Below are 24,293 nucleotides of genomic sequence, written 5' to 3'. Positions count from 1 at the left end.
GGACGGCACATACAACGAGGAGCATGGAGTCAGGGCCAAGGGAGCAGGCACCAGGTCAGCGTGTGGGCTTCTGGCCCTCACCGCAGAGCCTGTCATTACGGAATGCGGGTTGAATAGGCAGTCTGTGGGCTCCCTCCTGCTCTGATGCAGGACAGGTGTGTGCTGCTTCTTGCACCAGCATGCGAGCACGAGCACACAGACGCACAGCCTCTCCACCGACAAACACACCAGGGTCTCTGACTTTGGCTATATGGCATTTATTGCAAACAGAATGTCTGAGGTATGAGAAGCTGACCCGGAACCCACGCCTGCCCAGGCCATGATGGGGCAGTCTGGCCTCACCCCACAGCAGGCCCCCGGCACTATGAACCCAAAGCCGCCTGCCCAGGGCAGGGCCCCACACACTGAGGTAGCTGCATCTTAAGCCCCCACGAGTACAACTCCCCAGGCTTGCCCAACTCCCACACACATCCAGGCCTGGAGGGGAGGAGGCGGCAGAAGGCAGGCCCCCAACACACACCGCAGCCTCTGAGGAAAGGCACCTTCCTGCCCGCCCATACCAGGGGCAGCCCAGCTGGCGGCGTGGGTAGAGGGTGGCTGGTGGCCAGAGGCAGGCATGGTAGGGTGGGGAGGGGGCTGGCCAGGTTGGGGAGTCACGGCTGCTCCAGGCAGTCCTCAGTCACTCCCTGGGCAGCCAGCTCAGCCAGCACATTCTGCAGGTAGTTGGGGTCAGGGTAGCCGTGGCCTGTCACGTTGCGGTCCATCTCTGTCTTGTGGTGGATCTCATTCCACACCACTGTGTCCGTCTCTCCTGTGGTGCTGGAAGTCCCTACTGTGAAGATAAGTCGCCTCTTCCAGGCTACCTTCAGCAGTTCCAGGACCTGCCGTGGGGAACGGGAGAGGAGGAAGGGTCTGGTGAACAAGCCCAGGCCTGGGCATGGGTTTTTCCACCCAGGAGCAGCAGGGGACCAGTGTGCTAGCATTGGCTGTGCCCTCTTCCTTCCCTGGTCTCACCTGCCCCAGCAGTGAGGGCCAGGACGGCAGCAGTGGCCACCCACCAAATGCCAGCTGTAGGCACACTGAGGGACGGAGAAGCCCTTTGTTCGATCCCTACTGTGCACCACTTGCAGGGCAGGGACCGGGCCACTCTCCTAAGTGACCTCATCTACAGTCCTGGACCTAGAGCCCCACCTGTTGGGGTCCCCAGCCTCTGGCTCCAGTCCTAACTCCCCTTCCAGAACTCCACCTGCTGACCTGACTGCCCAAGACGACCCCCAACCTCAGAGGGTGAGTGCTGCCATCCTCTGTACTGCTCAAGCCACACCTGGGGCCAGGCTAACTCTGCCCTACTTCCAAGTCAGCCTCTCCCTCCAGAGGGAACCCCTGCTTCTCTGCTCCCCCATGCTCAGCAACCTGCAGGCTAGGCTCACAGCAGCTAGAGGGAACTTTTTCATACCTCCAATCAGCACTACCCAGGGCAGCCTGTCCCCAGGCCTCATTGCCCCCACATGGGGCTCAGGCTCCTCCCCTAGACTCTTCACACTCTCCTGTCCAGCCTACCTCCATGATTCTCAAAGCCACCACTCTGAGCTCTTCTGTCTGCTTAGAATGCTCTCCCCCTAGTCTCAGTGCAGAGGTAGCTCAGTGCCGAGGTGGCTCTGCAGGCCATCCCAGTCACCCTGTTCTGTCCTGCCCCCACTCCCACCCCACCAATCTCATCACGCTAGCCTGACTGAAGACCAGGTGACCTGGCCCAAGAGGTTGCTGGAAGAGGCCTCCTCTCCCCTCTAGTCCTCTCCCTTGGGGGAGCATGCCTAATGCACAGCAGTCCCTGGGAGCCCTAGAAGAAGATGATGAGCTAAGCAGAGAAGGTATGGCCAGCAGGCTAGACCCTCCCTAAATCACCTGCTCAAATTGTCCACAAGCAGCCAGGCACAGGCCTACCAGCTGGGGGCCCTCCCCAAGGGTTGCAGGGCCTTACCTTGCGGCCCTGGGCATTGTCTGGAAGGTAGCACTGGCGGGGAAACCCCCTGGCAGTGAACGGCTTCCCAGGGTTGGGGTGCTCCGGGCCCTGCAGGAAGAACAGACACTAGGAGTAGGAACATCCTGAGAGGAGCGCAGCAGCCCAGCCCACGCTAGGCCTCCTCTGCTGGGGCTATTCCTGTACTCAAAGTGACCAAATAAATTGGTGTCTCAAATCCTGCCCCTCAGAGACCCGACATGACACGGCCTCCCCCCAGTGACCACCTTCCTTGACCCCATGCCACTAGATGTGGCAGACACTTCTGCTAATGTCTCCCCCTTCCCTGATGAGACTGGAACTCATCAAAGGCCAAGGCACATGCTCCCACCCCACTGGTGTTTGCCTCCAGGTGCTGGGCTCTGCGGCCTAGATGGCAGGGCCTCCTTCCTGACACCCTTACCCCTTGCTCAAGATGGAGCCACTGTGGGGCCTGAGACAGTGCAAATAGAGCAGAAAGGTAGGGGGCTGGGAACAGCAGAGGGCCCTTGCTCGTGCCCTCTGCCACTCGGAGGCACACCATGTACAACACCACATTTCCCCCCCTGCTCTGTGACTCTAAGGCCGTCGGGAATGTTTTTTTTTTTTTTTTTTAAAGGTTTTATTTATTCATGAGAGAGAGAGGCAGAGACACAGGCAGAGGGAGAAGCAGGCTCCACACAGGGAGCCTGATGTGGGACTCGATCCCGGGACTCCAGGACCTGGGCCCAAAGGCAGACACTCAACCGCTGAACCATCCAGGCGTCCCATGTTTTTTTTTTCTTTTTAAAGATTTATTTATTTGCTCATGAGAGACAGAAAGAGAGACAGAGAGAGGCAGAGACACAGGCAGAGGGAGAAGCAGGCTCCACTCAGGGAGCCTGATGTGGGACTCGATCCCGGGACTCCAGGATCACGCCCTGAGCCGAAGGCAGACGCCCAACCACTGAGCCACCCAGGCGTCCCTTGTCTGGAATGTTTTTAAAATTCACTATGACCCACTGAAAAGATGTGGAGGGAAACCAGGAAAAAGAACGTTGTTGAACAGGGACACCCCACCTATCAGACGGGCCCATAAGAGTCCTGGTCTCCATTGCCCTGTTTATCCACCCCTCACACACCTGGCCACCACCTAGCCACCACCCATGCAAGAGGCCCAAGGCCCCAGGGCTCCTATCTGGGTCTCTACTGGGACCCTAGGGCCTTCTGCTCAGGTTCCAGTCTTATTCTTGCCACCAGAGCTGACCGTGCACACCCAAGGCAGGCCTGGATCTGGCCACTGAGCTGGCCTCTCAAGAGCAGTCCTTACTGTTGGCATCTCCCTGCCCTATGGGGTTCCCCCATTATTCAGCCCCTGAACACAAGCACACAAGCATTCTTCTTGTTTGTACATTCTTCTGCCCAATACATGCCCAGCTAAGATGTCTCCACCTTCAGGATGCCCTCCCTGCATCAGGAAAGGGCTGAAGGCCATCTCTTTGTTTCCACAGCCCTATAAGCTTATTCTACCCCCAGATGCTAGAGCCCTTTGTTTCCTGAGAGCCTGAAATTGGGAAGCCAGGGCATCCTGAGTGACCCAGGGATCAGACTGCTGGGAGAGGGGTGAAGCAGGAAGAAGAGTGCCCCAGAGTGAGAGGGACCAATTCCAGAATGGTCCAAGGAGGCTCCTCTTGTACCAGGGCCCCTTACCTGGATGCCGTGAGGAATGTTGTAAACTATGAGTATTGTCCCGCAGTCCTCATGGCCAGGGAGGGATACTTGGAACTTGAACACCTCCATCTTGCCCCGGGGTTGGGTCCCAGTTTTCTCTCCATAGATGGTTTTGCAGGAAGGACACTGCAAACTTCCGTCCTGAGACGAAGCAGAGCACCACAGACTGAGCCCGTGGCCCTGAGAGAGTGCCTAGGCGCAGCCACCTGGGGCACAGGTGGGCTCACTGCTCCACAGCAGGTCCCTGGCTTATCACCCCACTCCCTCCTTGCATAGAAACCCGATCCTCGGGATGCCTGGGTGGCTCAGCAGTTGAATGGCTGCCTTTGGCCCAGGGTATGATCCTGGAGTTCTGGGACCGAGTCCCAAGTCGGGCTCCCTGCGTGGAGCCTGCTTCTCCCTCTGCCTGTGTCTCTGCCCCCCCCCCCCCCCTCTCTGTGTCTCTCTCACGAATAAATAAAATCTTGGGCAGCCTGGGTGGCTCAGCGGTTTAGCGCTGCCTTGAGCCCTGGGTGTGATCTTGGAGACCCGGGATCGAGTCCCAAGTCGGGCTCCCTGCGTGGAGCCTGCTTCTCCCTCTGCCTGTGTCTCTGCCTCTCTCTCTCTCTGCTTCTCATAAATAAATGGATAAAATCTTTAAAAAAAATAAAATAAAATCTTAAGAAAGAAAGAAAAGAAACCCAATCCTCACGGCTTCCCTGGAAAGATGTTCTACTAGGAGACTGGCATCAAGTAGGCAAATCAGGTTTATGCACAGAAGAATCTATGGTCTGACAGGTTTCAAATCAAACAAAAAACCCTGTGACCTATCACTGCTGGTGCTGGCACCCTGGCTGGTTCAGAGAGCACAGGGATACTTCAGGGAGAGGAAGCCAGGCCCAATGGTCTGCCACATGACTCAGGTCTTTCTCTCTGTCCTCCTAACCTCCGTCCACTCTGGTTAAACTCCCCTGCAGGATGGCACCCAGGTGTCACTTGCCACCCTCAGCCCCCCAGTGGCCAACCTCTTTTCTGCTGCAGGCCAAGGCCTGCCGACATCTCAAGGCTGCCTCCTAGGGTGTCCTGGGCCCTCTGCAGGGCAGCGGCAGTCAGTCAGATGCAGCAGGACCAGGGCAGGCCCATGGGCAGGTCACCCGGGCCCCCCGCCCATCCCAGGGACAGAGGTGTGGCACCTTGTTCCCATTGCAGTACATAGCCAGCAGACACAGCAGGTGGAAGGCATGGCTGCACTTGGCAAGGCGGCCCACTGCCACTGGCCCAATGGTCTTGCTGTGGGTCACGTCGCTGTACCCGGACACCACGGACAGTTTCTCCATACAGATGATGCAGTCCTGGAAGGAGACCAGCACAGGGCATGCTCACCAACAGCTTGCTGAGCCACAGGCGTGGAGGTATTCTTAATAGGAAAAGGCCTTCCTCTGCTGAAACACCAGGATTCTGGGCAGTCTGGTAGTCAGCTGTCCCAGAGGCTGGAAAGACCGGTGAGTCACCAGGATCTGTGCCCTCAAAGGGCTCACCACAGTCAAGGGGAAAACAGACAACCACAAGCACAGGCCACACAGAGGCAGGGAAAGGGGAAAGAACAGGCAGGCTGAGAGGCGAGGCCCTTGAAGTGGGGTATCACAAGGAAAAAAGGACAAGGTGAGCAAGGATGGGAATACACAGTCCAAGGAAAGCGCAGAGAATGTCGTGAAGCAGGAACCAGCAGAGTCTGGGAACAGCAGTGGCAGCCACCGGGGCCGAGGGGTAAGTAGGGTATAAAAAGCCAGACGGGACAGGACCAGGTCCCCGAAGGTTCTGATGGCCACACTCAGGAGCTGGGCTTTGTCTCACACGTCAGGGGCCTTGTAGAGGAGTTTTAAGGTTGGGGGTACCAGCACAATCACAACTGTGTGTAAGCTGAGTGGCAGCTTGGAGGACAGGAGGCTGGCATGGAGCAGCCCAGGTATGGCAGGGCCACAAGGGCAAAGACAAGGACACTGATGTGGGCGCTGTCAGGTGGGAGCATAGACAGGGCTGGAGGGATGGTGGGAGACACAAGGATGGCCTCCAGGTTACTGAACCTTTATCACCCAGAGCTGCAGGAGAGTCCTGCACAGGCAGAGTATGTGGTTCTGTACTGGCGTAACTACCCTTTAACCCATGACTCCCACCCACCACCCTCAGAGTCCTTGGAGCTCTCCATTCAAATCAGAGACCAGTGGCACTGTAGACCCCAAAACACGGCTCAGCACAGAGGATCGGGTCCTATTGAAACTGCTATGAGGGTCTGCAGGCCCTGTAATTACAGGAAGGCTAACCAGCTCTCCCAATAGCCAGAGGGGCAGGGCTGCTTTGGGGACAAAGTCACTACTTTTCCCCAGCTCGGTCCTCGGGGAATGGGCAGGCTCTCCCATCCCTTGTCTCCAGGACCCTCCAAGGCCCCAGAGTGGCACAGGAAGAGGGCTACACAGAGGCCCGTGTAGGAGCCTTGCTCAGAACTACAGCTCATCAGCAGCAAAGCTAAAACCAGAATGCAGGCCCCTGAAGCCAGATCACCTCCTCCTGGTAAGGCCTGCCTCCCGTGGGAGGCTGGGTGATTAAACCCGAGTACCCGAAACAAGGCCGGAACCTTGGGAAGTACCCACTCAGCAGAGAAAGGCCAGTATCTTTCACCTCAGGAGCCACCCCTTGCCTCCAAACAAAACCAGAGGCAGCGTGGCTCCTGTGACACATACCTCATCTGAGGCCATTTTCAGCTCTTCCGTATATTTTTTTATCACCTGTTCTGGCTCTGGCTTTGGAGTCCCTCCTAGAAGAGAAAGGAACATCAGCGGTGTCCCAAGGGGTATGAACTGGAGATGCTGAATCCAGAGAGAAGGAGGACAAGGGAGAGGCCCAAGCTGCCAGGAGGGACGTTTAGAGGGGCCAAGACGGGAGGACTGAGTGTGCGAGAGGAGAGACATGACACTAGTGCAGACACTCAGAGCTCTGCCTAACAGAGCCCTATCCGGTCCACCCGCTGGAGGCCCGATCCCAGAAGCCCTGGAGGCAGCTGGATGAGGACCAGAGACAGCTGCTGTTCATAGCCCTCAGGAGTCACAGACTGGGCCTCCTCCACACATCCCCACACACTTCGGTCAGGAGGCTCTTCAGAGGATGCACAGAAAAGTCAAACAGCAGCTGCTAAAACAAACTACTCTGGAGCAGGTTTTGGCAGCGCTGTTTCACTCAACTGCCACTACTCTCGTGAGAAAGCCGAGGCAAAAGTAGTTCCAGGGGCTGAACATGCAGCGGCAGACATCTGTGCGCACGCCACCTGCAGACAATGCCACACAGACACGGTCACCACAAATCACAGGTTTCTCTCTCCTGGCCCTGGGCTGTGAGGTTTCAGTGACACACCAAGCCTGGGAAGGAGCCAAGACGCAGCAGGAAGTGTGTTCTGGCCACCTCCTCCTCGGTGCGCACACACACTCGAAACCAGGAGGGGCGGCCCTGCACCTCCATCAACGCTGAGCCTGACACCACATCAGCCCCCCAAACCCCCAAAACGAGAAACTCCCCCAGTTGGTGAGAGAATTGGCCAGGCCCGGGTCTTCTCCAGCCAGAGGCAGTGGCAGAATGACAGAGAATGCAGCAAAGCCGTGCGGGAGCAGAAAGGGGGGCCTGGGGAGACCAGTGCAGCCGGGAAAGGCCCTGGCAGGGCTCTTCTTCCCGCTTTGGGTCGCAGGGCAGGTCCTGCTTCTAGCCTCTGACCCCAGAAGGACCCTGGTTTGAACCCAAGCTCATAGCCACTGGCTACAAAGACATACAAGCCCGAGGGCTCCACAGCCAAGTGCCCTCAAAACTAGAGAAGGCCTGGGTGCGGCTGGGAGCAGGCAACGTCAGGGGTGATTCTGGCCACCCTGGGACCAAAGCACATCACCGGAATCTCAGTTCTTCACCTAATGGAGACCTCATCCTGACCCAAACTATGACTGTGGTGAGGGCATGAAGTGCGATTATCTGAGAGGCAGCTACGGGCAAAAGAATACCATCCCCCCTTCCACAAACGTATCCCCCACCCCCTCACTCACGCACCCCTCCTCATCCACATACATAAATGTCCCCACACTCCCTTCACATGCGCACCCCATTCATTCCCATACAAACGTATCCCCCACCCCCCCACACACACCTGACACCCCCGTCACACATGCACCCCACATTCCCATACATGCAAACCCTCCCTCAAATACAGACCCATACACACAGATTTCTAGGCCCCTGACAGTCACTGGTGAGAAAGCCAGGCCAAAGCACAATGACCACTGGCACTGGTAGCCGTCCTGGTAGCTGGAACTCTACTCAGAGACAGAGGAGGGGTGTTTTAGAAAAGCTTGGCTACAGGCCAGTCTGCAGAAGGACCCCGGGACCCCATCTGCCAGGACTAGTCTCAGGCCCAACTTTGGTGAGGCCTGGCTCAGCATCCCATTTCCTAGCTCCTCATCCTTGCCTAGGTGGTCTTTTAGAACTGAAGGTAGCTTTCCAGGAGCCACATTTCTCTAAGGGGGCCAGCCAGGTGACCACCAACTCCAAGAAAGGGATATCTGAGCCCAAGAGGAAGGCCAAAGTGTCTGCCAAGAGCCTGTGTTTTTCCCAGGCAAGTCAGAATGTCTCAGGAAGCTCTGGACCTGTCCTGCCCCCAAATCTGTTTCCACCTCCAAGGCAAAGGAAGAAGGAAGTGGGTCAAGAGCTCCAAGGCGTGCCTGACTGCCAGGATCGGGGTGAGGCAGGGAATGGGGTGTAAAGCCCCACCACTCCCTGGGCCTCCCTGCTACCTGCAGGGCTGGGGTTTGACAGGCAATCGCCATGATCAGGGTAGCCCCCATGACCACGTGCTGGGTGCCTCATATTGGATTTTCTATTCTTCCCATGCCTGATCTACTAAGTAGGAGGTGCTGGCTTGTGAATGGAGGCACAAGCATGAGATCATGAAACAGGAGCCAAGACTGGCACCCAGGATGGCTGAGCCAGAGCCATGCTCCCTGCTCAACCACATCACACTGAAGATCACTGGGGTTCCAGCAGTCCATGTATCTCCAGCCCAAAGATGGAGGCAGAGCCGCTACTGGCTTTCAAAATGGCAGGTTTAAAACTTACTACCCACAGGACCCTTCATGTAGGTCTGGTTAAAACTCACAAAAGCTTCCATGGTTCTGAAACCCCTCCTTCTTGGCCATGTGATGGGAGGAGAGTGGTCACTGGGGGACCCCTCTGACGTAGTCCTGCATGATGGCCAGAGAGGGCTGGGGGCCTTTCCTGAGACACATGCTGGACAGGCTGGGAGGGACAAAGTACCCCCCATTCCAAGCTGGCCTCGCCTCATGCCTATGTTTATAGTCACAGAGTCCTCAAGAATAGGCCCCTCACACTCATACTGTGCCAGGAACACAGGAGCTGAACTCTGGGTTTTCGGTGGTAAGTGATTCTGGGGACCCCCTCTGCACGGAGGGCAGGCAGAAGGGCCACTGAGCCCCTCTCCTTGGGGTAAAGGAAGCAGAGAAGGGCTGTGGGGTCAGAGAAGAGCGATCGATGCAGGAGAGTCAGAGGCAGCAAGACTCAGAGGCTTAGCAGAGGCCAGAGAGTATTTGTGAGCAGGACTACCTTTCATGGACATTTTCCTCAATCTCTTAACTGAGCTGTGACTTTTAGAGGCCAGACAGGAGGCGGGAGGGCTGGCAGGCTGGGGTGCGCGGCTAAGACACACAGGGAGTCCAATGGCTGACATCAGAATACTCGTCATGCCTACACGGGGTGCGAGATCAGACATGCAGAGAGGGGAGAAACGTTAGAAGGAGTCATTCGGCATGGGATGTCCACAAACCCCGGCCAAGGCAAGGTGGCACTGTGAATGACCAGCAGGACCCATCGATCTTCCTGAGGAATCGGCTGCTCGAGGCTCGAGGCAGCTAAGCTCCAGGCCAGGAAGCAGTGAAATGCCCAGCTCATCAGAGTCCCGCAGGTATCAGTACGAGCCACCAACCAGCCTGAGCTCAAGGCAGGCAGGGAAGGAGGTAGGGCGAGGCCATTTGCTTCAGGAGGGCAGAGGGAAGGATGCCATCCCAGGAAGCCTCCTAAGGTGTTCTGAGCGGGATCTCCTTGTGCCAGGCACAAGGACATGGAAGGACACAGGCAAGCTATGGAGACAAGATCTCAAGCTCACAGTTCTCTCCCTGCACTCCCCCTGGCTGTGCCCTCTGGGCTCCTGGTCACCTTGTCACTCCAGTGGGGTTCTATTTGCTTTCTACACCCCATCTGGCCCATCTAGGTGTTCCTAGTGCCATCGCTAGGGTGAGCAAGCAGGAATGCTGGCTCTGGGCCTGCTCCCCCACTGAGGCATCCCCATGGCCCCTGTGGCTGCTCCTCTGACGCAGCATAGGCTCTAACAGACTTCTCTGTCCTAGATGGTAGCACCACGGACATACCCATAGAGAGAAGGCCTCACTCAACTGGCGTTCCACACGCGGTCTCGCTGGACTCTCACTCCACCCTGCTCCCTTGGCACTCCCCAAGGACCTAAAACTTCCTGGCACACAGCCTGTCCTCCTGGTGGAGCCCCTATTCCTGACCCACAGCTGGCCTTGCCATCCATAGCACCACCTACCCAATCCTCCCTGCCCTCTGTCCAGCTCAAAAGCACCTCCTCCACAGCTGAAGGGAGCTCTAGGCTCTCCTCAGTCACCTCCCTGAGCGGGGCTTGCTGAGTGCTCTGAATCAGGCTCAGGAGCAGGGTACAGAGGGCAGCTGGGGGTAGGAAGCAGAGATCTTGGATGGGCCGGGCAGATGGTGCTGCCCATTCCAGAGGCAGTGCAGGTGGGAGGGGGAAATCTGCCCCTGGGACCTGTCCAGGCCAGCCACCTTGGCCTCTTCTGAGAACAAAGACTCAATGTGGCCAACAGACCCAGTCAGGGACAGAAGCAGAGGCCAGCCAGCAGCCTGGGCAGCACAGCAGAGGACGGTAGGGTGCACTGCGGCGGCCACTTGCAAGAGACACGAAAGCACACATCAGAAGACCAAGGCCGTACCCTGGGCCCTCACTCATTGGGCAATGCATTGCCACCAGTGTCTCAAGGTTGGCTACTCCTGAGCTCAGATGTGGGTTTTAAATAAATGTTAGGCGGATCGAATGACAAGCAGGCACAGGGGGTGGGGAGCCACAAAGATGGAGGGGATAGGAACAATGCTTTAGTAGAACCCTGGGCCTTTGCACTGACTGTGACCTCATCCCCCAGCACTCACTGACGCAGCACTTCAACCAGACGTTTCCCCAGGCGTCACCTAGGAGGAAGCTCTTCCTTGATCCCTCTATCTAGAAGGGTCACTCCTCCTCTGTCTCTGTCCCCTTTACCTTTAGTGTTCTTACTACGTGAAAGGACTTGTGTCTCTGTTTTGTGACAGCTGTCCTCCCTGCACTGAGCACCTAGGGCAGGGCCCAGTCACAGAGGTGCACAGTATCTATCTGCTGGGTAACCGGCTGTACCTGAATGCTGCCAGGTGGCCTTTGTGAGGCCAGCATGAACACTGCTTCTGCCCTTGTCAATGCAGGACCCTCCCCTGAATTTGAGTCATAGACACAGAAGTCTCAACTTAGAAGGCTGCAGAGCAGCAGCTCCTACTCTGTGGGTCTGCCTCTTTTTTTTTTTTTTTTTTTTAAGATTTATTTATTTATTTACGACAGAGAGAGAGAGAGACAGAGAGAGAGAGAGAGAGACAGAGAGACAGAGAGACAGAGACACAGGAGGGAAAAGCAGGCTCCATGCCGGAAGCCTGACGTGGGACTCGATCCTGGGACTCCAGGATCGTGCCCTGGGCCAAAGGCAGGCGCCAAACCGCTGAGCCACCCAGGGATCCCCTGGGTCTGCCTTCTTGTGAGAAAGTGTGAAAATAACTCCACACCTACACTTCGCAAAAGCAACATCCACTGGACAGGACGGGTTGAGGGGATGCCAAGACGGACCATCACACCTTCCCAACAGCGGGGCTCAGGGACAGCCCCCTCACCTCCACACGCCATCACAAACTGCCGTCGTCCCCAAATAACTATAACTGTTTAGATGGCCTTAGCTTCTCCACTTATCTGAGAGGATTCCCACTTAACCACTAGAGATCCAGAGAGATCAGCCCCTGTCGAGGTCAGATGTGTAAACACCTCCCCCCTTCTGACACCTTTGTCTCATGACTGGGGCTCAGGTCCAAGCCTGTCCTCTGACTGGTCTTAGCAAGCCGGGTCCCAGCTCCACTTGTCCCCGGCTTCCCAGCCTTGGGTGGGCTACAGCAGCATAAAACACACACACTCCAAGGAGGGCTGGGCCATGCCACAGCCAGTGGAGCTGTCACCTGAGGGCACTGCTGGCCTTACCTGGAGGTAGCTTCTCTGTGGACTGCCTCTGTGAGGGTAGTGGGGTACACGGTCCTTTCACAGCATGACCAATTGTTTGCAATCCTACCCCAAAACCCTACATCTACCTCATTGTGGCCTGAGTACTCCCGAATCCATAAATGTGGCCCAGGGAAAGATGACATTCTCCTGACTCTACTTCCTGGGGCCTAGCTCAGGATCTCTGCTTCCCTGGCACCTCAGACTAGAATCCCATTGACAGGTACAAGGCAGAGTCTGTGTCCAGAGGAGATGGCATCTGGCTATGGACGCCAGTCTCTACTTCTTGCTGGCCAGGACCAAGTTCCACAATCTTTGAGGTCTGCTTCCCCAATGAGTAAAATGGAGGTTAAGAGACCTGCCTATCTCTAGGACTGACCTGAGAGCCAGGTGAAAGCAGACACTGAGGACACTCTGGGATAGAGACTAAGAGGGTCCTCAATCTCAAGAGCAAAAGAAAGGGAGCAAGTGTTACTCAATCCCCAGACTACTTCTGAGCTGTGTTTAAAAAGGTTTTATAGCATCTGTATTCAAGCCTTAGTGACTACAGAGCTGAATGGAGCTCAGCCATGTGCTGGCCACACCTGGTCACCCACAACCTTTCTCCAGTGAGACCACCGCCTCATACACGAGCATACACATACACACAACACACATATTCAGACACACACGCACACCGGTCTGACTCATGTGTTGCCACAAGAAGACCTAAGGTGGGGGAACTTTGCAATCACATCTCTGCTTACTGTTCTCTCTGCCCCAGCAGAGGGCTGATGGCTGAGCAGCTGAAGTAGGTTCCAGAAGGCCCCACTCTCCTGTCTTCTATAACCTCTCTGGCTGGTACCTACATCTCCTTCAAAGGCTCTTCCCAGCATCCCACCCGCAGTTTCTTTCTTTCTTTTTTTTTTAAGATTTTTTAAAATTTATTTATTCATAGAGACACAGAGAGAGAGAGAGAGAGGCAGAGACAGACAGAGGGAGAAGCAGGCACCATGCAGAGAGCCTGACGTGGGACTCGATCCAGGGTCTCCAGGATCACACCCTAGGCTGCAGGAGGCACTAAACTGCTGCGCCACCAGGGCTGCCCCCATTCGCAGTTTCTGTAAGCCCATACATTCCACCCATGGGGGCAGAGGCCATCCCATTCCACCCTAGACGGCTCTCCTGAGCTGCACATCCAAATGCCCACTGCCTCCGGGAGAACTCCCCTGGGCTAGGACCACAGGCAGCGCCCTCACCCCTTCCTGTACTCCCAACAGACTCGGGAGTAGCACAGTGTAACTGCTGTGAAACCAGCTTCCAGGGCCCAGAATGCCTGCAGCTGAGTTCCAGCTCTGCCAAGGGCTGACTGTCTCATCTTGAGAAGTTTCTGGAATTCTCCGAGGCTCAATTTCCCTAAGTGTAAAATGGGTGGCCCAGTCAGCTGGGCATCTGCCTTTGGCTCAGGTCATGATCCCAGAGTCCCAGGATCGAGCCCCTGATCAGCAGGGAATCTGCTCCTCCTTCTGCCCCTCACTCTGCTCATGCTCTCTCTCTCTCTTTCAAATAAATAACATCTTTTAAAAATAAAATAAGGGACACCTGGGGGGCTCAGTGGTTGAGCCTTCACCTCAGGTTGTGATCCTGGGATCCTGAGATCAAGTCCTGTATCAGGCTCACCACAGGGAGCCTGCTTCTCCCTCTGCCTGTGTCTCTGCCTCTCTCTCTGTTTCTATCATGAATTAATAAATAAAATCTTTTTTAAAAGATTAAAAATAAATAAATAAAATAGGAATAAAAGTTCCTACCTTCACAGGGCCGTTACAGAAGAAATGAAGGAAGATACATGTGAAGCCCCTGCCAGTAATGCTGGCAGGCGCACACTGGGCCTTGTTCTATTCCTTCTCTCTTGACTCATCCAGTCACCAAGACAGACGCTCTTGCCTCTACCACTACTAAGGCCCGAGTCAGGTGTTGGCTGGCTCCCCTGAGCCATGGAGTCAGACCCTGCACGGGTCTCCCTCCTCTAGGCCTGTCCCCTCCAGCCTCTGGTGCTACTACAGTGACTCACTTAACACATAGACTTAGGTTATCATATTCTCCTGCTTCAACTTCACTATACTCCCCCGTCTATCTTTCTATTACACTTGGCTTTCCCAATCATTAAAAAGTAACTTTCAGGGGATCCCTGGGTGGCTTAGCGGTTTAGCACCTGCCTTTGGCCCAGGGCACGATCCTGGAGTCCTGGGATCGGGTCCCACATCGGGCCTGCTTCTCCCTCTGCCTGTGTCTCCTGCCTCTCTCTCTCTCTATCATGAATAAATAAATAAATAAACAAATAAAACCTAGTTCATTAAAAAAAATAATAATAAAAAAATAAAAAGTAACTTTCAGTAACTCCCTACCCTACAAAAGGAATTTTTTTTAAAGGAATTTTAAAAACGGTTCAAAGGTGTATGGTTAACATAAGATCGAGTTGGACTCAAAGCCACTTATTCAAAGCATATCTCCAGCCAAAATAACTGAGTTCCCCAGAGGGCCCCTTCAGGAAAATGTGTAAAGCACTTCAGGAGAGAGAAATGACTCAAACCATAATTAAAGTGACGCTGAAATTTCAAAGATGGGGAAAAGTCTACACCAGGGTACCCACTGACATTAGGCTGACTAGTCCCCCGAGAGACCAGACCGAGGGGTGCCCAGGCTCACTCACTGAGGGTACACAATCACTGCAAAGAGGCACTGCCTCCCCAGTCTGCCCCCCCAGGAGCCCCCGTGGCTTTCCATGAGAACGGAGAGGGTAATGACCCCTGTCCCACAATCTCCTCCCATTCTCCCACTGCCTCCACATCCTGCTCCCTGCAAGACACAGCCTGTTCTGGAACCCAGGACCCAGGAGGGTGCCTACCTGCAAGGGCTTGCTGGACCCGGCTGGGCTTCGGCATCTGCATCTGCACGGGCACTGCGGCAGGGATGCTCCCAGGACTGCTCACAGGACCGCTGGGGAGGGAGGCACTTGGGGAGAAGAGAGAACAAAGCTGAATGTAGGAGCCAACTTAGCAGAAACAAGAGCCAGAGCGAGACCAAGATACAAATACCCTGGCACTGCTGGGGCCTTGATAGCTTCACTTTGTGTGGCCACTTCAGTGTGAATGAGGACTTCTCGGTTTGTTTGTTTTTAATTAAAGATACTGATAACTGGAAAGAAGAGGAAAGAAATCTGAATTTTACCACTCTCAGACCCAGACTAACCTAGAGAAGCTGAATACTGAGGACGGGAAGCCCAGAGCCTGGCCTACCACCATAGCAAAACTCTTAACAGGGAGAGTCAAACCCCAAGCCAGGTAAACAGGAAAGGGGGCATCATCAGCAAGCAGGTACAGGGCCAGGGTGGGAAAGAACATTGCTGAGGTGTGAGGCTCAGCTTTTTACAAGCTATCAAGAAGGAAGGTTTAACTGTCAAAAAAAAAAAAAAAAAAAAAAGTTTTCCTGGACAATTCAAACTCTGAAGACAATCCTAAAAGAATTTTGAGCTCACTAGCTTTGTCAGAATTAGGGCTTTATGGTACCTGGGGAGGGGAAATCTGGCAGAAACCACTCTCACAAGTACTCAAGACCACTATTACCACTAATATGACCAATCAATATCAGGAACCCCAAGAAAGGGTGCTCTGAGAAGGACATAACACCACTTTTGTGGTTTCTGCCAAAACTGCATAAAACCTCAAGCGTGAGAAAGCAACTGACAAGCCCCAAATAAGGGACATTCAACAAAGTTAACTCTTCAAAAGCATCAAGGTTATGGAAGATAAAAACACCGAGGAACTTCTACTGAAGGGAGGATGGGGAGGATAAAGGACAACTGGATAGGAGGTGGAATCCTACAGGATCCTGGGACCGAACAGGAGCAGCACTGCACAAAGTGAAAATCGAGAAAAGTCCTTGGTTAACAGTAACATACTCATGATAGCAATTGTTTGACTTTACAAGATAAGGCAAGGAAGGGAGTTATGGAAACTCTCCATACTATTTTTCTAACTTTTCTATGTATCTAAAATTAGTTCAAAATAAAGAGATTAAAAAAAAATAAGGGTCTTGCTTGCCACAGTAACTATGCTTGCTTGCATCACTCCCTTAGTTTTAAGCCATTATATTTTTCAAGTAATAATAAAGCCTCTGCCACCATGGTTTGAGGGGAGCCCCACACTGGCAAACAATTGGTGTAGATGGCCCCAAGATGCCTGCTGACCCCCTGTGCTGCCCTGCCGCCCCCACTCACCTGCCACTGGGATTCCTGTATCTTCCAGTCCATCTCATCTCTGCCCATGCTAAAGATGGCAACACCAGAAGGGTTATGAAACCCTTCCAAATAGTTCCTACACTGGAGCTCCCCAAGGTCAGGGCCAGGTTGCATTCATCTGTTCCACTGGGCCTAGCCTGGAGCCCAGAAGATGCTCCGGAAATGATGGCCAGCTCCAATCTACAGTGCTACCCTTACAGCTGTCAGCAAACCAACAATGTGCCTGGTTCATGGCAAATGTTTCTGGAAGCAGCCTCAGATACTTCCCCTATCACCAGCGCCAGGGTAACAGATCCTGCTGGTGTAAACTACCTGGAGCTGGCCAGTTCTGATCCAAATCAGAATCTCACACTCAGCTGGTGCTGAAGCTTCTAGGGCCCCTGCATGGGGTTGGGAGCACGGCAGGTGTTCTAGTATTTGTCTGAATAGATATTTTGTTTTCATTTCTGGATTGTTCTCCCCCAAGAGAATCACCTGTGTGGCCACTCTATGCAGATCAGACTTCTTGCTGTCCTCAGCTACTCTCAAGCTCGAGAGAACAATGGACCTGGTTCTGGAGAGCTTTGATAATGTAATGGAAGAGCTGGGCATACAGGACACCTGGGCTAAGGTTTTGGCCCCTCTAAATTGTTCAATGTGGAACAACCAGCACACCCCTTCCTGAGCCTGTTTCTCCATTTTCATTTTTTAAAGGAAAGTAGATAATCTCTGATGGTCTTTGCAATTCTCAGGTTCTAGAAGTGAAGGACAGAGCCCTTTCAGGGATTCTTCATCTCCCAAGCCAGTTCTACAGAGGACACTGAACTTGAGCCCTCAGCCAGGAAGTCAGGAAGCTGAAGCTTGGCTCTACAATTCCCCCAAGTTAGTGGGCTACTCATCACTGGCTCAGAGAGGGTCCAAGAAGTGGGATCTTCCTTTGCTGGGAATAGGCATGTATGTGAGGGAGAAGGCCTCAGGTTCCGCCCCCAAGAACTAGAGCAGAAAGCAGGCATTAAGGCTACCACTGGACACTCATTCTAGAACTGGGGCCAGGAACTGTGACTAAGTTCTATGGGTCTCACAGTGTTGCCACTTCCCCTATCATTCATCCCAGTAGCTACTCTGTAGGTATCCCTGCAGTGATAGGAGCAGGACAAGAACCCAGGAATTCCAAACATGGGGACTCTTGGGGTGGACAGGACCTCGGAGGTCACCAACTCCCCCTCCACCATCCTCAAAGGGCCCAGACGGGCAGAATGGTCCCCAGCATGGGCACTATTTACCCAACAGAGCACCCTTCTCTGACAATTCCTCCCAGTCACTGCCTCCAGCAACGCTCCTGACCTCCCCTCTTCCTGGTTCTACCTACTAGGCCCAACCTGGCTTTCCTGTCTGGGACTCTCTCCAGGAGCTTCCAAATGGAGCTCAGAACAGGAGACAGGAGGACTTCCAGTCTTCTATGAAGGCAGGATGTGGCAGTCCCAGGCAAGCACAAAAGCCTCCCACCCGCTCCCCACAGGCCAGCAAGCCAGCACTGACCAGCAAGCCCTGACAGCAGGTGCAGTACAAGGAGCGTTAGATGTGGGGTCTGGAGACCCCACTTCCAGCGCCACTCCACCTTAAACCTGCATGCCCTTGGCCAGGTTGAGTCCCCTTTCTGATCAATTTCTCTATGTGTAAGATGAGAGCAATTCCAAAAGGCCCCCAGGATGGTTGTGAGGCTCAATCTCCAGCCCAATACAAATGTTCACTGTTTCCCTGTTCTCAGAGGAGTCAAGGGGACACAGGAAAGCTGAAGGGCTGTCATGCATCTTCCTGCAAGGCCCCCCACGGAAATCCCAAAAACCACAAAATTAGAGCAAAGGGAAAATTCTGGCTTCCCGGCCCAACTCCTTAATCTCAAGAGGGGAGAGAATAGACATAGAAAGAGAACAGAGCTGACCCAAGGGCCTATAGCCAGTCAGACGAAAGGTACCCCCCTTGGACCCGGGACTCCAAGCATGCAAGCCAGGTGGACTGCAGGAGGGAGTGTTTGCAGAGCCTGGGGGAAGAGCGGCAGCGAGAACACAGCAGAAGGAAACAAACTGGGAAAGCCACATCCTAGGGCCACTTAGTGCAAGGGCAAGCCACCCCAAGGCTTAGCCACGCCAAAGCTACAACAGACAGCCGGTCATGATCACCACCTCAAGTCATCAAGATGTTAATTAAGCCACCACACCCTCTACTAAAGAAGAGAAGGGTGTACGTGACACATTTCGGAAGGTTTTCTATCCAACATCATTAAAACACAAGTCTTGGTGCTGAAAGGATAAAGTTCAGCGACCAGGAATTTTTTTTTTTTTTTAAGATTTTATTTATTCATTCATGAGAGACACAGAGAGGCAGAGAGGCAGAGACACTGGCAGAGGGAGAAGCTGGCTCCATGCAGGGAGCCCTATGCGGAACCTGATCCCGGGTCCCCAGGATCACACCTTGGGCTGAAGGTGGTGCTAAACCCCTGATCCACCCAGGCTGCCCAGGAAATTTTCTTAAACCCCGGCAGCTGAAGGCGACACTGCCTGCTCAGAAAGCCTCCCAGAGCACAGGGAAATCTAAATCTGTCAGCCAAGGTTTTATCCGGATTGAGCAAGAGGCGATCTGAAACCACATGGTTTCCAAAATAAAAACCACACGTGTTCCACAAATTTTGATTTTGCTCCTCCGCCTGTTCTTTCCAGTGGCTACCAGTAAATAAGGCTGGTTCTCAGGCTTCCCTAGCCCATGGTGCCCCCAGCCCCGCTGCCCTCTGGGGAATGTCCACCTAATGCAATCAACATTTGTTCAGCTTGGAGAATCAAACCACAGCCCCTAGGGAGACAGAGTTGTCAAGTGTTTTCGACTCTCCTCGTTCGGCTGGGTTGAGAGGCCAGGTATTCATTAAGCCCCCTCCGTTCCATAAGAAACAGGTTAACTGATGAGGGCCACCCGACAGATAAGACATTGAGAAACCCTGTTTTTCAAAACAGGGAGGGATATGGCCATGTGAGTGAACTGTGCCTCTCCCAGGTCCTGAAAAGCTGGAGGAGCTAGAGATGAACACCCACTTCAGGAGGCAGGCCCCTTTGAGGCGGTTTCAACTAACCTAGCCGGTTGGCCTGGTTCCCTTCTTGGCTTACAACCAAGGCAAGGAGGGCAAGCAGCAACACGCATGGCCAGCAGCACAGGTGAGGCCATGTGGCCCAGCCACCGTCCCTTCTGAAACTTGCCTGGCCTGTGCCAGGGGGGCTCACTTTGGCAGTCTCTCGGGCCCTCAGGCTGGGGGAGGGGGGACGCCAGAGAAATATCAGGGGAGACCAATGGGAGCCCCGTGCCAGAAGAAAGCAACAAAGCCTATTAAGTCACCTGGCTCAATCCCAGAATCCCAGCTATAGAACTATCTAGAAATGTGCCCCAAAATAATTTGTAAGAACTTAAGAAGCCCCAGGAGGCTCAGCAAAACCAACCTAGTAGAAGCAGCTCTAGCCCTGCTGATAACCACTCCGGGCTGGCAGAGAGCATACTTTTCTCTGAAGGATTCTGACCCACATATCAGAGAGGGCCTCACGGAACACTGGGTGGGGCTGACATAACACAGAGCCCTGCTTGCTAATGCCTAAGTGAAAATCCAGGGAGATGGCCAAGTGAAAGCTCCCATTCCCAGAAAGACCTCAGTTCACACACCCCCAGTCCCTAAAGGAGAAGATGCCCCTCCCATCTACGGATACCTCCACGCTATCCTTCAGGAAGTCTCGGTCTTCCCCCTCACTCCACCTGTAAGAGAGCTTCAAGATCTCCCCATGGGTCCCTCACAGCCTGCTCTGGGGCCTGGGTTTAATCCCAGCCATGCCACTTGCTGGCTGTCCTGCCAACCTCCATGTGCTCACCCGGCAGCTGAGGACACCATCTACCAGATGGCCATGAAGAGGATTACTGAACTCATCCACAACCTAGCTATGTGCACTTGGTGAAGGGCAGTCATCACTGTCTTACAGTTGCCAGCAAGGGCCTCTGAAACCCACCTTTAAAAAAATGCTAGAGGCTGATGTCAGCCTAGCCCAACGGGATGCTGCCCCCATGGGGGGTGGGGGAGCCACGGGTCCGCTAGGGGCCCACAAGTCACTCTCTTGGGAACCAGCCCCCATCCGGGCTGCCATTCAGAACTCTCTGGCTGTCCCCCAAGTCCAGCACCTTCAATAATGCTCCCCAAGGAGCCACTCTTCAGTGACAGGTCTCCAGGAACCACCTGGAACAACCACCCCCCCACTGGCCACTCCAGGGCTCTCCCAACTTTTCGGTGGCCTCTGGTCCAGGTGGAGTCCAGGCTCATTTCCCCATCCTCCCCCAGGTGCAGAGAGCTCTACAAGACACTGGGCCGATTGTGCCACCGTGGAAGCCATCCTGCTACCTGTTGCCACCTGCCACATACTCAGCATCTTGCTCTCTCAACTGTTAAGCACCAAAGCTGGGCTCACAGCCTTCCCCTGGATGAGTGGGAGGGGACTGAACCTTCCACACCTGTGTCTTCGGTGCCTGGCACAGAGGAGTTGTCTATGAGATGTCCTCAGGTACATGGCAGAGCTATGTGGCACACAGGTATAGCTAAAAGGCCTTTATATGCTTTACAGGGAGCCTCTCAGGAGTGAAGGCAACTATCAGCACTCAGGTACCAGAGATCACCTAGACTCCATGAACCCAGACTGAGGAAGGCCAGCATGCAGGCGCCAGGTGGCACATGCAAAGGAGACGACACAGCATGGACGTCCACGGAGGCAGGGCCCAGGCCTGCAGGTATTTGGGCCATCTTCCCAGCTAACTCAAAGCAGAAAGCCAAGCCTGCTGACATGGCGCACAGGTGGACAAAATGACCCTCAATAACAAGAGATACCTGGCTCCACTGGCAGTGGACAATCCTGGGGGCTGGTGCTGCAGTCCCAGGTGGGAGAGGCTGGAGCGGTAGAGGGGCTGGCTCCCCAGGGAGGGGGGCGCCCCACCCCAGGGGTTGGCGGTGTTCAGCCTGGGTGCAGACCTAGCCCCAGAGAGGGAGGGCTTGCTGTATGGAGCAAAGGCCTGGTGGGCCCCAAAGACAATGGCGGTCCTGTGGGGGGGCTGAGGGACAGGGTACGCAGGGAGGTTGGTCATGGAGTGGCGGTAGCGGCCTGACACCGGGCCAGTTCCACCACCACTGAGGCACTGATGGCAAGAGCAGGCAACTCCCGTGTGGCCTGGTGGAGCAATGATGGTGGTCACTGGGTACGGGGTTCCTGCTTGGCGCCGCACACTGCGGCAGAAGCTTGAAGTTTTGTTGGTCTGCGTGTGAGTGGCATAGTTGACGGTATAGTTGTACCCCAGGGGAGCCAAGTCCACAAGTTGGTTGCCCCTGGCCATCTGTTGCTCCAGGAAGTCACAGACACTGGCTTCATAAGCCGTCCAGGAACCGTCGTCACTCAGCCACTCCCAGACAATGCCCCGGCCGGGGGCCGACTGCTGGGGGAACAGGTGCCTGCGCACAGCCCGCATGGTGCCTGTTCGAAGAGGAGGAGGACACATGAATGGTGAATCTCCTAGCCCCCCAAAACAAAAAGAGTAAAAAATTTTTTTCTACAAACAAAATAAGCCAGCATGGTCACAGTATGAATAGACAAGAGTCATGCTGTTATTTGAACAAAAGGCTGGCACCAGTTATTCTTCCCAAATTTTGGGTAGAAAGGGCAGAAAACTCTCTCTAGGTAAAGAAACTGGGGGAGCGCGTGGTGGCTCAGTCAGTTGAGCATCTGTCTTTGGCGCAGGTCATGATCTCAGAGTCCTGGAATCAGTCTGGAGTTGGGCTCCCTGCTCAGTGGAGAGCCTGCTTCTTCCCTCTCCCTCTGCCCCAGCTCATGCTCACTCATATGCGCTCTCTCTCAAACGAAAGGGAGGGAGGGAGGGAGGGAGGGAGGGAGGGAGGAAGGAAGGAAGGAAGGAAGGAAAGAAGGAAGGAAACAAACAAACTTGGCCTAAAGGGATCTACATGGCAGATGGGGATCTGTGCTCCTTGGCAGGAGTGGGGGATGCTAGGAACTTAGGTCAAAGAACAGCTGTGGGGAATCCCTGGGTGGCTCAGCGGTTAAGTGCCTGCCTTCGGCCCAGGGCGTCATTCTGGAGTCCTGGGATCGAGTCCCACATCAGGCTCCCTGCATGGAGCCTGCCTCTCCCTCTGCCTGCCTGTCTCTCTCTCTCGCTCTCTCTCTCCCTCTGTGTGTGTGTGTCTCTCATGAATGAATAAATAAAATCTTTAAAAAAAAAAAAAAGAACAGCTGTGGCTCAGACTCCAGGCTTTTTCTTTTCTTTTCTTTTAAGATTTTATTTATTCATGAGAGACACAGAGAGAGGCAGGCAGAGACAGAGGCAGAGGGAGAAGCAGGCTCCATGCAGGGAGGCTGATGTGAGACTCGATCCTGGAACTGTGGGATCTGAGCTGAAGGCAGATGCTCAACCACTGAGCCACCCAGGCGTCCCAAGGATTTTTCAAAATACTTGTAATGATGCCTCTTTTTTGCTCAGGGAAGTGTCTCTGTCCCACCAGGAAGCTCTGCAGCCATGGACAAGATCAGAAGTGGCATGATAAACAGTACAAGAAAGCCTATTTGGGCACAGCCCTGAAGACCAACCCTTTTGGAGGCATTTCCCATGCAAAAGGAATTGTGCTGGAAAAAGTAGGGGTTGAAGTCAAGCAGCCAAATTCTGCCATCAGGAAGTGTGCTGGGGTCCAGCTGATCAAGAATGGGAAAAAAAAAAAAAATCACTGCCTTTGTACTCTTTATGGTTGTTTGAATTTTATTGAGGAAAATTATGAGGTTCTGGTTGCTGGATTTGGTCACAAAGGTCATGCTGTGGATGACATTCCTGGAATTGGCATTAAGGTTGTCAAAGTAGACAATGCCTCTCTTTTGGTCTTATACGAAGGCAAGAAGGAAAGACGAAGATCCTCAGTTTTGATGGTGAAAACACAACAGTAAATTTTCATTTACCAAAAAAATATATTTCTAATGATGAAAAATAGGTAGCCTCACTTAAAAAAAACAATAAACTGAAAAATATATATATAAAATTAAACCATCTATAATCCAACCATCAAGACTAACCAAACAGCTTGTATCACCATGCATTCCTCCCATCTGGTCTCCTAGGCATCTACCCTTAGGAAGCTGACAATCACACTGAAAAATTTTCCAGACTATTTTCTTATATTAGGCCATGAGTATTTCTTATATCTCTAAAACTTTATAAAGCTCATTATTCATTTTTTACATAAGTCCCTTACCTGGGTGTAACAATCCCTTTGACTTCTCAAGTAGCAACTATTGGGAAACACCCAGTGGTTAGCTTATATTCTTAATAAACCAAACCTGAAGATTACAGAGCAAAAGAAGAGAAATAATTTGGGCCATGTTTCCAATAGCACTTGCCAAAAGATGATCATCAAATTCACTTCTACTGGTCTCCTGATCTCCACCCTTGCCTCCATGGCAGCCACAGGGATACTCCTCACCTCCAAATCAGATTACGGCACTCCTCTGCCCAAATCCTCCTAAGGTTCCTCCTTTCAGGATAAAAGTCAAAGTCCCTTCAAGGGACAACCTGCCCCTCCCTCGGGCCTGTCTTTGTTCCTTCCTTGTGACCTGGCCACTCAAGTTCAAACTTCGTCCTCTCACAACACTACAGTTCCATTCCCTGATTAACACTCACTGTGACTGGGATGCCTGGGTGGCTCATTGTTTGGGCGTCTGCCTTTGGCTGAGGACCTGATTCCAGGATCCTGGGATCAAGTCCCACATCAGGTTCCCTGCATGGAGCCTGGTTCCCTCTCTACCTGTGTGTCTCTGCCTCTCTGTGTGTCTCTCATGAATAAATAAATAAAATCTTTAAAAAAA

General features: G+C 53.6%; 2 protein-coding genes across 12 annotated transcripts in view; one reads left to right on the top strand and one right to left on the bottom strand.

Annotated features, from left to right (window-relative positions):
• Positions 1 to 241: 241 nt before the first annotated feature.
• The window catches only part of DTX2 (deltex E3 ubiquitin ligase 2), a 38,714-nt gene continuing 14,662 nt past the window's right edge, over positions 242 to 24,293 (bottom strand). For 6 of the 11 annotated variants that reach the window (XM_025425877.3, XM_035717963.2, XM_025425876.3 and 3 more), the window contains 8 exons: positions 21,269 to 21,905; positions 14,995 to 15,101; positions 9,338 to 9,478; positions 6,427 to 6,500; positions 4,882 to 5,040; positions 3,689 to 3,850; positions 1,982 to 2,071; positions 242 to 881 (listed from right to left, as the gene is read on the bottom strand). In XM_025425877.3, coding sequence (XP_025281662.1) covers positions 654 to 881; positions 1,982 to 2,071; positions 3,689 to 3,850; positions 4,882 to 5,040; positions 6,427 to 6,500; positions 9,338 to 9,478; positions 14,995 to 15,101; positions 21,269 to 21,905 — 1,598 coding nt within the window. In that variant the 3' untranslated portion in view covers positions 242 to 653. The remainder of the gene's footprint in view (positions 882 to 1,981; positions 2,072 to 3,688; positions 3,851 to 4,881; positions 5,041 to 6,426; positions 6,501 to 9,337; positions 9,479 to 14,994; positions 15,102 to 21,268; positions 21,906 to 24,293) is intronic. The other 5 variants (XM_035717964.2, XM_049111073.1, XM_049111074.1 and 2 more) reach the window with 3 other exon arrangements.
• Positions 22,905 to 24,231, top strand: LOC112646178 (40S ribosomal protein S23-like). The gene has a single exon (XM_035717715.2). It carries the CDS (start codon positions 22,905 to 22,907, stop codon positions 23,376 to 23,378), a length of 474 nt encoding a protein of 157 aa, XP_035573608.1. The 3' UTR covers positions 23,379 to 24,231.

This window comes from Canis lupus, chromosome 6 (genome assembly GCF_003254725.2).
Source record: "Canis lupus dingo isolate Sandy chromosome 6, ASM325472v2, whole genome shotgun sequence".
In the NCBI taxonomy this organism is placed as follows: domain Eukaryota; kingdom Metazoa; phylum Chordata; class Mammalia; order Carnivora; family Canidae; genus Canis; species Canis lupus.
Note: the sequence above shows the minus strand (reverse complement) of the source record. Positions and strands in the feature narration are given on the sequence as shown.